The 14235-nt window shown below is 34.5% G+C and overlaps 1 protein-coding gene across 2 annotated transcripts in view; it reads left to right on the forward strand.

Annotated features, from left to right (window-relative positions):
• The window catches only part of LOC122023555 (probable ubiquitin-like-specific protease 2B), a 44617-nt gene extending 34404 nt beyond the window's left edge, over positions 1-10213 (forward strand). For both annotated transcript variants that reach the window (XM_042581710.1, XM_042581711.1), the window contains 7 exons: positions 496-696; positions 768-823; positions 897-987; positions 3377-3467; positions 4193-4312; positions 8817-9227; positions 9329-10213. In XM_042581710.1, coding sequence (XP_042437644.1) covers positions 496-696; positions 768-823; positions 897-987; positions 3377-3467; positions 4193-4312; positions 8817-9227; positions 9329-10066 — 1708 coding nt within the window. In that variant the 3' untranslated portion in view covers positions 10067-10213. The remainder of the gene's footprint in view (positions 1-495; positions 697-767; positions 824-896; positions 988-3376; positions 3468-4192; positions 4313-8816; positions 9228-9328) is intronic.
• Positions 10214-14235: the final 4022 nt, after the last annotated feature.

Here is a 14235-nt window from a genome sequence, read left to right on the forward strand (position 1 = left end):
CAGTCAGTAGGATTCTATATTTTAGAGAAACTAGACACAACTTTGTCTGAAACATCAAATCCAATTGATTCAACCTAAATTTGCAGCAAAAATTAGATGAATTAGGAGGCTGTCGACTTTTGTTGACTATTACTTGAGCCCCAGCCAATTGTGCAGTTGGTGTGGGAGTGTTGAGGCGAAGATGGGAGTGGTAGTAGCCATGAGGAGGGAGATGCTGTGTGATGGTTTGATGTGAGGGAGAGATCTGTATACATGCTGATTTTGTAATAATTCTTCAACATCATGATTAGTCATTTCACCTATTTTTTTCACCCACGCTGGGAATCAAAGCTATTTCATCTATTTTTCTCACATGCAAAATCATCATTCCTTCATGAGATAGAATTTATACAAATGTAAAACATAATTAGTATCTCAGATCATTGTGTAATCTTTATTCTTGTTCCACATCATCTCTGCCTCATTTTGTATTTTGATTTGATCTGTTTGTTTCAGGTACTTGAAAGACAAGATTCAATCTGATCAAAAGCATAGGTTCCACTTCTTTAACAGTTTTTTCTTCCGCAAGCTAGCAGATCTAGATAAGGACCGGGGTAGTATCTCTGAAGGCAGAGCTGCTTTCTTACGTGTTCGTAAGTGGACTCGGAAAGTTAACATATTTGAGAAGGACTACATTTTCATCCCAGTAAATTTTAAGTAAGCATTTATGCAATTTTATCATAATAGAAAGTTAACATTACATTCTGATTCACATCACTTAATGTCAGTCTGCACTGGAGTTTGCTTATTATTTGCCATCCTGGAGAAGTAGGAAACCTGAAAGGTAAGAATTGCCCGATTGGATTTATACAATCTATGCAGAGTATATCGTCATCATGTATTATTTTGGTTTTCAGGCGATGAAGTCAATTCATGTAAAGTGCCCTGTATACTACATATGGATTCTATTAAAGGCAGTCATAATGGACTTAAGAACATTATCCAAAGGTATCAATATCTATATTCTAGGCTTTATATGGTTACCCCTTTTACTAATCTTTGAAAATTTTCACCTCTTCTACTAAATATATTCAAATCAATTAGATTATTTTTGTTATATTAACTTATTATTTCTTTGGTCTCCCTCTACCATTTGTACTTTCCTATCTAATCCATTAAGCTCTTAACTATTGAATCTATTGTTGCCTTTGCTGCATATACCAGCAATTTCCTATGCAAAATCTACTATTGACAAAATGAAATTAAGCATATTGACATAAAGCAAGTGAATCGTCTACAAGGGTGCACCAAGGGGGTTTAGATCAACCGCTATACTTAAGGATGCTGGAAATTCACAGCTCCTCTCCTAATGAAATCAATAAGAAAAATTCTTAAAACAATAAATTTATCTAACCAGAAGGATTACGATCTTAGGGGCAGATCTGGATTGGCTTAAATAAGCCCCACTCTAATCCTATCCACACAACAATAGGTGGAAAACAATCACACAAACAACCTATAATATGTTACTATTTACAACTGAAAATAACAAATTAAAAGAGGAGTCTAACTTCTACAACAATACAACAAGGAATAGAAAGAAGACAGGAGATAATGGAATCTAGGTTCATCGTTGGGAGTCATGCCAGAGTTTGTGTTTTTAACTGCAACGATACTACGATACTGATTCGGTTTCGTGTTGATGGCGAATTGGAGGTGAAAGGAAGATCGAAAAGGAAAAAGATACTATAACCATATACTTAAAATCAAATTTTATTTACCATCTAGAATGCTATGATCGTGATCTATTGTAGCGTGTCAAGAGGTGTCGAATGTTGACATAAAACAATACTCACTAGACATAATTGACACAACGATATATATGAAATTGCATGTGGTTAGTATCGAGTTTTGATAATTTATCAAAATAATATGTTTTGATCGTTTTATCCGCACAATATGAGATTTTAAATCACGAATGGAATGATCCTTAAAATCTCCCAACACAAGGTAGCATCTAAGAGGAAAAGAGATAGGGAAGGTTAACTTCCCTAAAAAATATGCCTCACGACTTAGGAAAAAGGAAAATTAGAGGAATATATGGAAGAGGGGACTCATTGATTGTACAGAAAGAACAATCACTCTAGAGTTCTCAAGAGAGATCAAAATTCACAACAACAAAAAAAGAAGAAAGAGCACTGCTCAAGGGGCAACTTGCTGGTGCTTCCGAGAGGAAGTCTTGAGAATCACTGGAAGACATTGCAGGCCCAAGAGCATTTGGAGAGTGATACGGAGGGGAGAGGAATCTACAAAGAGGGGGATTGAGAAGAGAAGGAATAGGGGATTAAATAGAACCAGTTAACTCTAAGTTTAACCCTAACAGGATCCACAACCTCTTGGTCCAACCCAAGTTCATCCCAATTAGATCATTTGAGTTCAAATCTAACCCAAATCAAATCCGAATTAGACCCTAGCTCAAACCCCATTTATTCCATCCAAATCAAATCCTAATTATTCCCTCTTAAAATACAAATCACCCCTAATATTCCCTAGCCCAAAATTACTATATGTAATAATTAAAAGACAAAATAATAAGCTATGTTCTATAATTTCTGCAAAAAAAGATGAAATCCGTCATCTTGGCGGCCCGCCAACGACTGTCCCACACCATTGGGAGGGAGTAAATCAGGAAAGTGAAGCTAGCCATCACATGGGAGGTAATTCATCGGTCTTTGCCGGGATTCGACCCTTGCTCAATTCTGCAAACCTGCCATGTGATAACTAACTTGGTTGTGCCCTGGGGGCAAAAATAATATATATAGAGTGAGTTTTGTGATCTGGTTGTCAGATCTTATAAGAGTGAGTTTTGTGACATCATTACACCAAATGAGGAAGGATAACATGACATCTTCCATTTGACTGTGATGATTATTTTATGTGAAAAACATTTGATGATAATTTTTTTTATTGCTTATTTCATTTCAGTTTGAGGAAGGAGATGAACAATATACATTGTCATCAATGTATGAAGTGAACTTGTACATTCTGAATTAAATCAAGTTACTTTGTCTATACTATTGTGCCGTTGAATGGAATACTATATTCAATTTTCACATTTTTTGATATGAAAATTATTCTGAATATGTGGAATTATTTTTTTTATCATATTTTATATTATTTATCTGATATGATCCAATTTTTAAATTTAAAAATTCACCAAAACGATTCAAGATACTGATCTCGATTTGACATTCTTGTTTCTTTATGATGCTAATTTTTATACCCATACTCACTTGGCAAAATTTCTGTTATCACTTGGTTTCAGATTTGATTCTCATTATACTTGTTTGTCTATTCAAAATTGTAGTTGTCTAATCTCTCACTTTAAAAATAACAGTTACATGTGGGAGGAGTGGAAGGAAAGGCATACAGAAGCAAGTGACGATGATTCTTCAAAATTTTTGAACCTACGATTTGTTTCACTTGAGGTTGGTTTGTTTCTCTACAACTAAGTAAGAAAAAGCGGATAATTGAATCAATTTTGCAATCAATTTTTCTATTAATGTTCTATTAACTATACACTAACTTAAACCATCATGACTCTGCTTTAGAATACTTCATTCTCTAGTATTGTTGATTGGACTGTTTGATTGAAATATTTTTACTGATTCTCTGGTCTTGTTCTTTCCTTCTTTTCCTATATCACATCACAGACACTTGCATTGATCGATAATACAATTTCAAATTTTGTTGGGCAAGGTTCATACAAACATCATTACTGAGTGTAAATTGGCCATTTCTTGGTCTGCTTCGCTGATTGGAGTTTGTACTTGGATGCTTTCTTTATTGGAAAGATTCCTTGGCCTTTGAATTTCCTTGTTTTATTTTAATCCATAAATATTAGATAAATAACAATCCTTACATTTTGTTATTACATGTACTAAAAATTATTAGTAATGATAGTTGTATATAAAGATTCATTGTTTTGGGTCTTTGACAAATTTTTTTTGTTAATTGAGATCTGGTTTGTGGTTCTCAAATGATTCAGCAATTCTTTTCTTTGTTATTTGAACATGATCATTTTTTCCTATTCTCTATGAAGCACACTGTTTGTGAAATACGTTGTTATGTAATGCTTGTATTACTGGGTTTTGAAATCTTTTTTTCTTTTCATATGATGAGGGGTAATTTTATTGTGTTTCTTGTACTGTAGGTGCCACAACAAGAAAACTCATTTGATTGTGGGCTTTTTCTACTCCATTATGTTGAATTATTTTTGCAAGAGGCTCCTTCAAATTTTGATCCATTCCAGGTCACCAAGTTCTCCAGTTTTGTAAGTTCTTTTCTGTTTTCTAAAAGTGATTCCATCTTCTAACTTTCAAAGACGATTTGCTATCTTTTATGTTATTGAATTTTCATGCTCACACAATTATTCATGGAAAAAAAATCCAGTAGCACACGTTTTTTTCTAATTTATTATGCATTTTATATTGTTAGCGATGTGTTAACTCAATACGAGAACCTCATCAAAGTGGCTTTACATTATTCCTCCTTTCTTGAAGACCAAGGAAATATTCACTTGTTTGAATAGTTCGGCATGACTTTATTGGCTGTCACTTATGTTGTTGGGCTTGTACATATTGTGACCAGTCAGTTTCTGAAATTTCAAGTTTTTATTTTCCTCTCAAATCAGAGATGATGAATTACTTGTAGTTAAGAGTTTCAAGTATTTAGGTTCTTTTTTGCAAAAGGATGGAGAGGTTGCTAGAGTTGTTTTACCCAAGGTTTAAAATTTCGACCCATACTGAGGTTTCGGTCTCAGACCGGAACGATACGGTTTCGGTATCGTATTGTGCCGTGTCAATACAGTTTCGGTATTTTTTATTTATCTATAGTAATTATAAGATAAATATGTTTATGGTGTATATAAAAATAAGTTGTATCAGTGTTCGAAATCTCGTTTCGTGCCGCCCGGCACGGACGGTTTTTATCGTTCCGCCGGGCGGCCGAAACCGGCACGGGAGGCGTCCCCGTCTCGGCGGCACCGGAGGAGACGGGGGGCGCCTCCGTCGGCGCTGGAAGCGTCCAGCAGGGTCGTCGGACGCTTCCGGCGCCGCCGGACGCCCCTCGCGGGATCGGCCGCGATCTCGCAGCGCGATCTCGCGGCGGCAGAATGCGATTTTTTTGTTTCTATTTTAATAATTTTTTATTTTATTTAATTAATTTAAAGAATTCCCAAGGATGCGTGGAGAATATGTGATAGTTCGAAGAGGTTTTTATAAACCCTAATTAAATTATTCTAATAAAATATATAAAAATATATTTAAAATTAAAATAAATTAAATAAATTTTATTAATTAATATTCTGAAAAAAAAATATTTTAAATTTCATTTAAAAATTTTAAAAATATATAATAATTCTTATTTATATTCTAATATATTTTTTATTATTTTAAATTTCATTTAAATATTTAAAATTTTTTTAAAAAATTCTAAAAAATTTTTAAAAAAATTCTAATAAATTATATTTATATTCTGATTTTTTTTTTATTTTTTAAAAATTTTTTACTTGATATTTTTTACTATTTAAAATATATATTATTTAATTAATAATTAATTAAATTAATAAATAGTTAATTTATATAATTATTATTAATATAAAGTAATATCTTGTATTATTATTATTATTATTATAATAGATACTTCTATTTTAATTTGAATTATTAATATATCAATTCTATTTAAATAAAATTATTTTTAATTATTTTTTCTAATAATATTAAATTATTCAATAATTGAGAACTTATAATAAATCAATATACAACTTATTTTTATATACATAATAAACATATTTATCTTATAATTACTATAGATAAATAAAAAATACCGAAACTATATCGGCACGATACGATACCGAAACCGTATCGTTCCGGTCTGAGACCGAAACCTCGGCACGGGTTGAAATTTTAAACCTTGAGTTGTATATTGATTTATTATAAGTTCTCAATTATTGAATAATTTAATATTGTTAGAAAAAAATAATTAAAAATAATTTTATTTAAATAGAATTGATATATCAATAATTTAAATTAAAATGGAAGTATCTATAATAATAATAATAATAATAATATAAATTAATACAAGATATTACTTTTTATTAATAATAATTATATAAATTAACTATTTATTCATTTAATTAATTATTAATTAAATAATATATATTTTAAATAGTGAAAAAATATCAAGTAAAAAATTTTTAAAAATAAAAAAATATCAGAATATAAATATAATTTATTAGAATTTTTTATTTTTTTTAGATTTTTTTTAAAAATTTAAATGAAATTTAAAATAATAAAAAATATATTAGACTATAAATAAGAATTATTATATATTTTTTTAAAATTTTAAATTAAATTTAAAACATTATTTTTTTCAGAATATTAATTAATAAATTTATTAAATTTATTTTAATTTTAAATATATTTTTTATATATTTTATTAGGATAATTTAATTAGGGTTTATAAAAGTCTTTTTGAAATATTACACATCCTCCTTAGGAATTGTTTAAATTAATTAAATAAAATAAATAATTATTCAAAAAGAAAAAAAACCTGCGTACGCGAGATCGCCCGCGATCCCGCGGGGTCGTCCAACGACGCTGGAAGCGTCGTCGGATGCCTCCGACGGTGCCGGAAGTGTCCGGTAGGGTCGTCGGACGCTTTCGGCGACTCCTTTGGCGCCGCAGGTGTCGCGCACGACGCTTTCGGTGCTGAAGGCGTCGCGGGACATCGCTGGAGCCGTCCCACGTCTCCTTCGGCGCCGACGGAAGCGTCCCGTGTCTCCTCCGGCGCCGCCGAGACGGGGACGCTTCCCGTGCCGGTTTCGGCCGCCCGATGAAACGATAAAAATCGTCCGTGCCGGGCGGCACGGAACGACATTTCATACCCTGGTTTTACCTAGGATATAAACCAGATGGTTGTGATAAAGGGCGTCAATTGTTCATTGTCATCCTAAGATACTTCTAAAGTTTAAAGAGAAGTTTTATAAAACAACGGTTAGATTTGGTGTGTTAAATAGAGGTGAATATTTGGCTATGAATCAAGCATACTGAAAAATGAGTTGCAGGAATGAGAATGTTAAAATAGATGTGCGAATAGAGGTTTGACAAGATAAGAAATAAGTATATTAGAGAGAAAATCAGAGTTGTACCTATTGAGGGGAAACTCCGATGTTTAAGATATCCGAGTTAAGCGATGTGAGACCATGACAAAAATAAATACATATTAATCAAGGAAGAGGGAGACCAAAGAAGGTTAGCAATAATAACAGGATAAAAAAAAATGAAAACATGATAAAACATGATGGAAAACTTCCGTAGGGCCAGGTCGGTTACTTCAAGATTAATCGCTTCAAAGAGCTAAATACTTGGTTCCAACTAAAAAAAATAAAATAAAACATGATAAAATTTATTTAGATATAGCAGGGATCTAGTTCAATGGTGCAAATGGATCCATATAGCCATTCTTACTCAGTGGGATCAAGACTTGATTGTTATTGTTGTATTCTCCTTTAATTTTATTTCTCTTAGCTATTGAGAATTGATTTTCTAAACCAATTGAGCAAGATCCATTATTTAATCATAAGTCATTGGACATAGTTGATCTATTTTGCTGGTAGATTGTTGTAAAATCAATTTCTTAAATCATTAGTTCCTTTGGAAGGAAAACAAAAACATGACGATGGAAAAAAACATCACATTTTGTTATCTAAAAATATTCAACATTTATTTTTTCCTAGTTTCTCATTCATTTCTCACCCGTTCAAATAAGTCATTTATTCCTTTGGAGGTGACCTAGGTAACCTCGTGGGGTCTTCGAGCTCTCTTCCAATTTGCCATCTTCTTTTCTTTGTTTCTGGTTAGAGCGGTCAATTTGGGTTGAGCTCGTCGGGTTAGCCCGTCCCGCCAAACAATTTAAGTAGATTGGGTTGGAGTTTTGTCAACCCAAGCCCGTCGCGGGTTGATCCGTCTAGGCCCGCGACCCACGCGGGTCGGCCCGCAACGGGCTTTGGTTGGCCCGCAGGTTGAGAAACACATGTAAGTTAAGTTTTATGTCAATTTATTATCTTTCTTTGTTATAATTTTAAAATAAAAATAGTATTTTTCATCCCACATAAGTATTCATTTACGTCCATTTATATTTAAAATATATGTTTATGGATACATTTGATTGATGATGATTGATGAAACCTTTCGGAAGTAAAACGTTGAAGATATGAAATATTTTTTAAATTTTTTTAAAAAATTTTGATGGGCATGTGGGTTGGCCCACTAAATCCGCAATCCTCCTTAGATTGGGTCGGGTTGGAAATTTCTCAACTCGTCAAGTTGACGGGTCGGCCCACCTTGTCCCCTCAAATGGTTGGCCCGCCACGGGTTAACCCGTCTGACAGCTATATTTCTGGTTATCTCCTTTTATCTTACTTAAGTAATGCCCGGGTTACATGTATCTACATACTTGGTTCGCCAGTATCTTGTATGCCCGACTGGCATTGACCATTTTGAGACATGTAGGCCATGTAGTTTTTGGTTTCTTTTTTTCTTACCTGTCCTTGGTAAAAAGTGTTGCTGACTAGGGATCATCTGCATGTAAATTTGTCACACTTTCGTCTGTTTTTTAAATCCAGAAGATCGTATACTGCCAACATGTATGGTAAGATTATTATGCAATTTGTTAACCTTTTTTCTTCTGCCATGACCGTCCATATCTGGAAGTCTGTATTTGCAACTTTAGAGAAATAATCCATCGACCCAGCTAACTTGTGTTGATACCTGCAGCTTAGTGCCGACTGGTTTCTGCCTTCTGAGGCTTCTCTTAAGCGTTCACACATTCGGAAGCTGATACGTGATCTTCTCAGGGAATCCTCTCATAAAGTTATCCCTAGCACGTCCTGCAACGGGAATGCTTCTACTTCTGTGTATCCTGGAAATAACTTGGAGCAGAAACATGGTCAACTGCTTTCTGTCAGTCCAGACGAGGATGCCATTGACACTGCATCGTCTCCTGACAGAGGAGATGGAATTAAACTTTTGAGATCTGCTATCGTTCCGTGTGATAAGGAAGCAGGATTTTTGTTTCCAGAATTTCTTGAATCAGCACCAGAAAGTAATATGCCTTTACCTGATCCTGGTGTGCATGTTCACGAGCATTCTACTTCCTCAAAGCTGTTTGCTTCGTGCCCAACAATGGTGCCTACTCCTGTTTCATATCTAGTTGATTTTATAGCAATTCTATGGACTAAAATATTCCTTCATATTGTATTTTTATTTTATTTTATTTGTTTGAACAGGAACATGCTAATGGGAGTGAGCAATTATCTTTAAACGTGGGGAAAGATGATTGGTGGCCCTTGCATCGAAACCTCAATACCCAGCTTTCTTCCACCTCTCCTAAAGCAGTCAGAACTTCTATAGCACCCTGCATTCTTGTGGATGTGAAGGACGACATCAGTTCCACTCTTGAATCTCCAAATGCCGATGGTGGAAACACTAATATAAGCAGTGAAGCTGAAAATAAGAAGGCTTCTCCAGATGATTTTGGTCGTGTTCCAGAGACACTGACTTCAATGTCCAGAGAAATGCTGGATGGTATCGTAGCAGATTCTCAGGAAGACAAATGTCTTGAAGACTCACAGAGGATCACTAGAGCAGATTGCCAGATTGTAGATGGCCAGGAAAGTGTCTCAGATCCATGTGAGGTTGTTTGTGAATTACCCAAAGTTACAACAGTGGATGTAGATGAAGAATGCCTTGAACTTGCCACCACTGAGGTCGTAGTCGAAGAAGGTGAGTTTCCCAAGGAAACTAGTTCAAAGTCCCCGAGACACGACGACAATTGCCGTGAAATGTGCATGGACTGCCATGAAAATGTTTCTTCCTCCCAAGGTGTCATAATCACTGATGATGACGAAGTGACTGGTAAAAGATCAGCGCAAACTTCACACAAGAGAAGGAAGGTCATGATCCTTCCTGAAGGAACCAGAATGCGCACCCGGAGCTTTAGCAGAGAGAATGATACGCGTCCCTAAACCCCTTTCGTCACAGGTAATCACTTGTATGGCTGTTGTTGCAACCTGTACATGTTTGTGTAACATACAAGAATAGTGTTGGTGTTCAATAGATGGAATTTCTGCAGTACAGTTCAACCTAAATTAGTTATCTAATCATTTGAAGCATATGGCAATCTTTGCCACCTCAGTTGATCATATGGTGCCGCTCCATAATTTTGTTATGGCCTGTTTACTTGGGAGTACAACAAAAAAAAAATTGTGGAAAGTTTTTCAAAATGGAATTTTTTTTTTGCATTATATTTCATAAAAATTGATGATTTTTTTCTTTTGTTTACATAATGGATAGATAGATTTATGAATTTATTCGTTGATTATTTTTTTCATCCATCTAAATTGGGTGGAAAGTAATTTCATCCCTTCCCCTCAAGGTGCAAGTTGAATTTCTTCCATTCGCGATCAGCCTCAATCTTGTGCGATTGTGGATTGATGGACGCGCGACTGTGGTTGGTAGACTTGTGCGACCTCAATCGGTGGCCCCTATGAGGTTGCTCAAATGGATTTATAAATTTATTTGTGTATATTTTTATGATATTTTTTTCTGCTTAAATAGGGCAGAAAACAATTTTCTTCTTTTAAAGTGCAAATTAAATTTCTTCCATTCGTGATTGGCCTCACGCGACTGTGAACATCGGCCTTGTTGATCGTAGCCGGCGGACATGTGTGGCCGTGGTTGGGGAACCTCCGACAGCGCGGTCATGTGGGACTTGCATGATAGTGGTCGGTGGGCATGCACGATTGTGGTCGGCGGGCGTGTGTGGTCACGGTCAACGACCCCCTATGAAGTTGCTCGCATGGCGTCACTCAGTGGTCCACAAGGTCGTCTCACGCTGTTGCACTTGGCCTAGTTCAAATCTCCTGTCCCAGATCTCTATGTCCCCGTGTTCTATCGCCGTCACAGTCCACTATCAACGGTCTTCGGCTACCACTCCGATCAACACTATAATCCTTAGGAAAGGTGAATCCAAAGAGGTCGTCGTCGGTACGATCAGCGTCGGAATCCGGCCGGATCTGAGCAGGGGCTCAGATCGGCGGTAGAGAAAAGTTGCTCAGATCCGGCCGGATTCTAATGCCGATCGTACCGATGACGACTCCCTTGAGTTCACCTTTCCTAAGGATTATAGTGTTGATTGGGACGATGGCCAAAGGCCACTGATGATGAGCTAGAACGATGAATAAAACACGAGGACAGATGATATTAGGGACAAACAATTTGAGCTGCACTTTGGCCACGGTCTTCTCGTTTTCTCGTATTTTATTTTTTTAATTTTCCTTTTCTTCCTTCGACACCCTTTTCTTTTCTCTTTTCCTTCCTTTCCCCCTTCGGATCAGTTTTTCTACTTACAATTCCTGTCCCTCTCATTTTTCATCCTTTGGATTAGCCTTAATGATAATTTAAAAATAATTTCTATCTAATTAGTTGATATTTGAGTGATAAATTATCATATGAAAATAGAGATCAAATTTTTAGAGAAATAATTTTTTGGAAAATAAAATCCTTCCCATTTAGAGAAGGATCATCATTATTTACTTATTTAATTTCACTGTGGAGGGACGGTGTATAATATTAGATGCGGTTTATTTTTATTTTTTCAGAATCATGTCTTTTTTATTTGTTAAGATGCCTATTTATATTTAAAAATTTTAATTTGATTAAAAGAAATAGTTGTAATTGATATTTTTTTAATTTGATTAATATTTCGTTAAGATGCCTATAATTTTTTTTTTGTTAAGATGCCTATAATATTTCGTTGAAATTGCATGTAGAATAATTTACAATTAATTAAAGAATTAAGATACCGAGGGTATTGTCATTATTTTATATACATTTTTTTCTAGATATTTAACAAACTTAAAAATATTTAAAAATATTTTATTATTATTTTTGCAATATCATGATAACATATTAAACGGAGTCATATAAATGTTTAAGGACCGTTCCATATTAAGTTAAATTAACAAAAGGATATTCTTTTTTTTTAACTCTGCCACGGTGAATTATTCAATCATGATTGATCTAAGCCTGAATAAAAAGGAGAATTATGTTAAATTATCCGTCAGCATTAAACCATTATAAATATTTTAAGGGATGAATTTATTTAATTATTGTATTAATGTTAGATTGTTTCTTGGAAAGAAAGTATTATAAGATCTGACTGTAACATTTCGACAAGAACCGTTACATTTTCAGAACTCATGTATATTATTAAATATGTAATAATTCACATTACAAGATCTGATTGCAATATATCGGCAAGAATCTCTACATCTTCATAAGAACTTCAGTGTAGTATTAAATAAACAAAAATTCTTACACCATATGTATAAAAATAAATATTATAAGAAAACTAATAGTCTAAGGATTTGAAATATGAAATATAGGAATCCTCACTAGTAAAGTAATAGAGGTAGTAGATACGATGATTAAGAGAAGAATTAGTATTTTGTATGGTTAAGAGACAAAACGGATGGACGAGAAGACAAAAGATAATAGAGAACTCGAGTTTTAAGTTATGATACATAGGAAACAGTAAATAAGAAATTGAGTAGGTATTGTTGTAGATAGTTCGTTAGAGGATGAAGTTGTAATAGTAAAAGAGAGATAGAATTAAAGCTCTTAAAATAGTAGCGACAAACGAAACTATAAACTTAATTAGCATATATGTACCTCAAGTAGGATTAGATGAAGATACAAAATCAAGATTTTGGGATGACCTAGATGAAGTATTATAAAATATCCTACAAAATAAAATGATTTTAATATGAGAAGATCTAAATTAATATGTCAGAGTGAAAAATGATGAATATGAGAGGGTGCATGCGAGTTTGGAACACGAAATGAAAATGGAAAAATTATATAAGATTTTACGATAGTATATGACCTTATATTAGCTAAAACGTTTTTTTAAGAAAAAAGAAAAACATTTGGTCATGTTCAAAAGTGGGAATAATAAATCATAAATTGACTTTCTTATGGTTAGGAAGAGAGATAGAAAAATTTATAAAGATTGTAAGGTCATCGTTGGAGAAAACTTAACTACCCAGTATAGGTTAGTAGTGTTGGATATACGCCTCAATCATAATATCAATAGAAGAAAAAAATGCATGACTCCTAGAATTAAGTGGTGGAAGTTAGAGGATGAAAAGCAAAACACATTTAAGAAGAAGGTAGAAATACAAACATTAAGTGAAATATACGGTAACTCTAATACGATATGAGATAAGATGATATTAAAATTGAAAATAGTAGTCAATAGTGTCCTCGGTGAGTCAAAGAGGCATACACCACCAAGTAAGAAATCTTGGTGGTGAAATAAGAAAGTACAAGAAAAAACGAATAGTCTACAATGAATTATACATTTATAAGAACAAGAAAAACCGTAAAAGATATATAATAGTAAAAAAAAGCTAAGAAAGCAGTAAATAAAGTAAAAAAATAAAAATTTTGAATGATTATATTAAAAATTAGATACAAAAGAAGGGGAAAAGATATTTATAGAATAGCTAAAGTGTGAGAGAGGAAGATAAGAGATCTTATCTATTGGAGCAATCCCAATGGTCCGTGCGACTATGTGTTTTGGTGTTTAGGCAAAGGATTTAAGTTAGGTTCACCCTGGTCTTTGATATGTGTATTTGAGTTGTGTAGGTTTGCAGGATGCACATATGACTCAAGTTGATGGCTTCGGGTCCGGTGAAGGATGTAGCATCCGAGGGACCGTGGATAATGCAGCAAGGACAAGGGCCGAGGGAAGTGACTTCGAGGCATACGCGAAGGATGTCACTGGGATGAGCCGTGGGCTTGGGTGCATCCAAGGGACGAGAGCCAAAGGAAGTAGGCTTGAAGGCAAGAGGTTAAGGCTGCAACGAAGAGTTAAGTGAATCATAAGGGTGATGGTCCGAGTGCTGAGAGACTGTACTTGGGGTACCAGTCGACTGGGAGCGAACAGAATACTTTTATTCGCTTGGCTAGTGTGAAACAGTCGACTGGTACTTTCACCAGCGACTGGTATCGAGCCGTTGGGTTGTAATAGTCAAATCTTGACAGAGGGTAGTCGATTGACACTTTCACCAGTCGACTAATAGGCGAGGTTTTCTAACTCGTGGCCTATATAACCAAGACTTGGAAGCTT

Source organism: Zingiber officinale, chromosome 9B, assembly GCF_018446385.1.
Source record: "Zingiber officinale cultivar Zhangliang chromosome 9B, Zo_v1.1, whole genome shotgun sequence".
NCBI classification, from domain to species: Eukaryota; Viridiplantae; Streptophyta; class Magnoliopsida; order Zingiberales; family Zingiberaceae; genus Zingiber; species Zingiber officinale.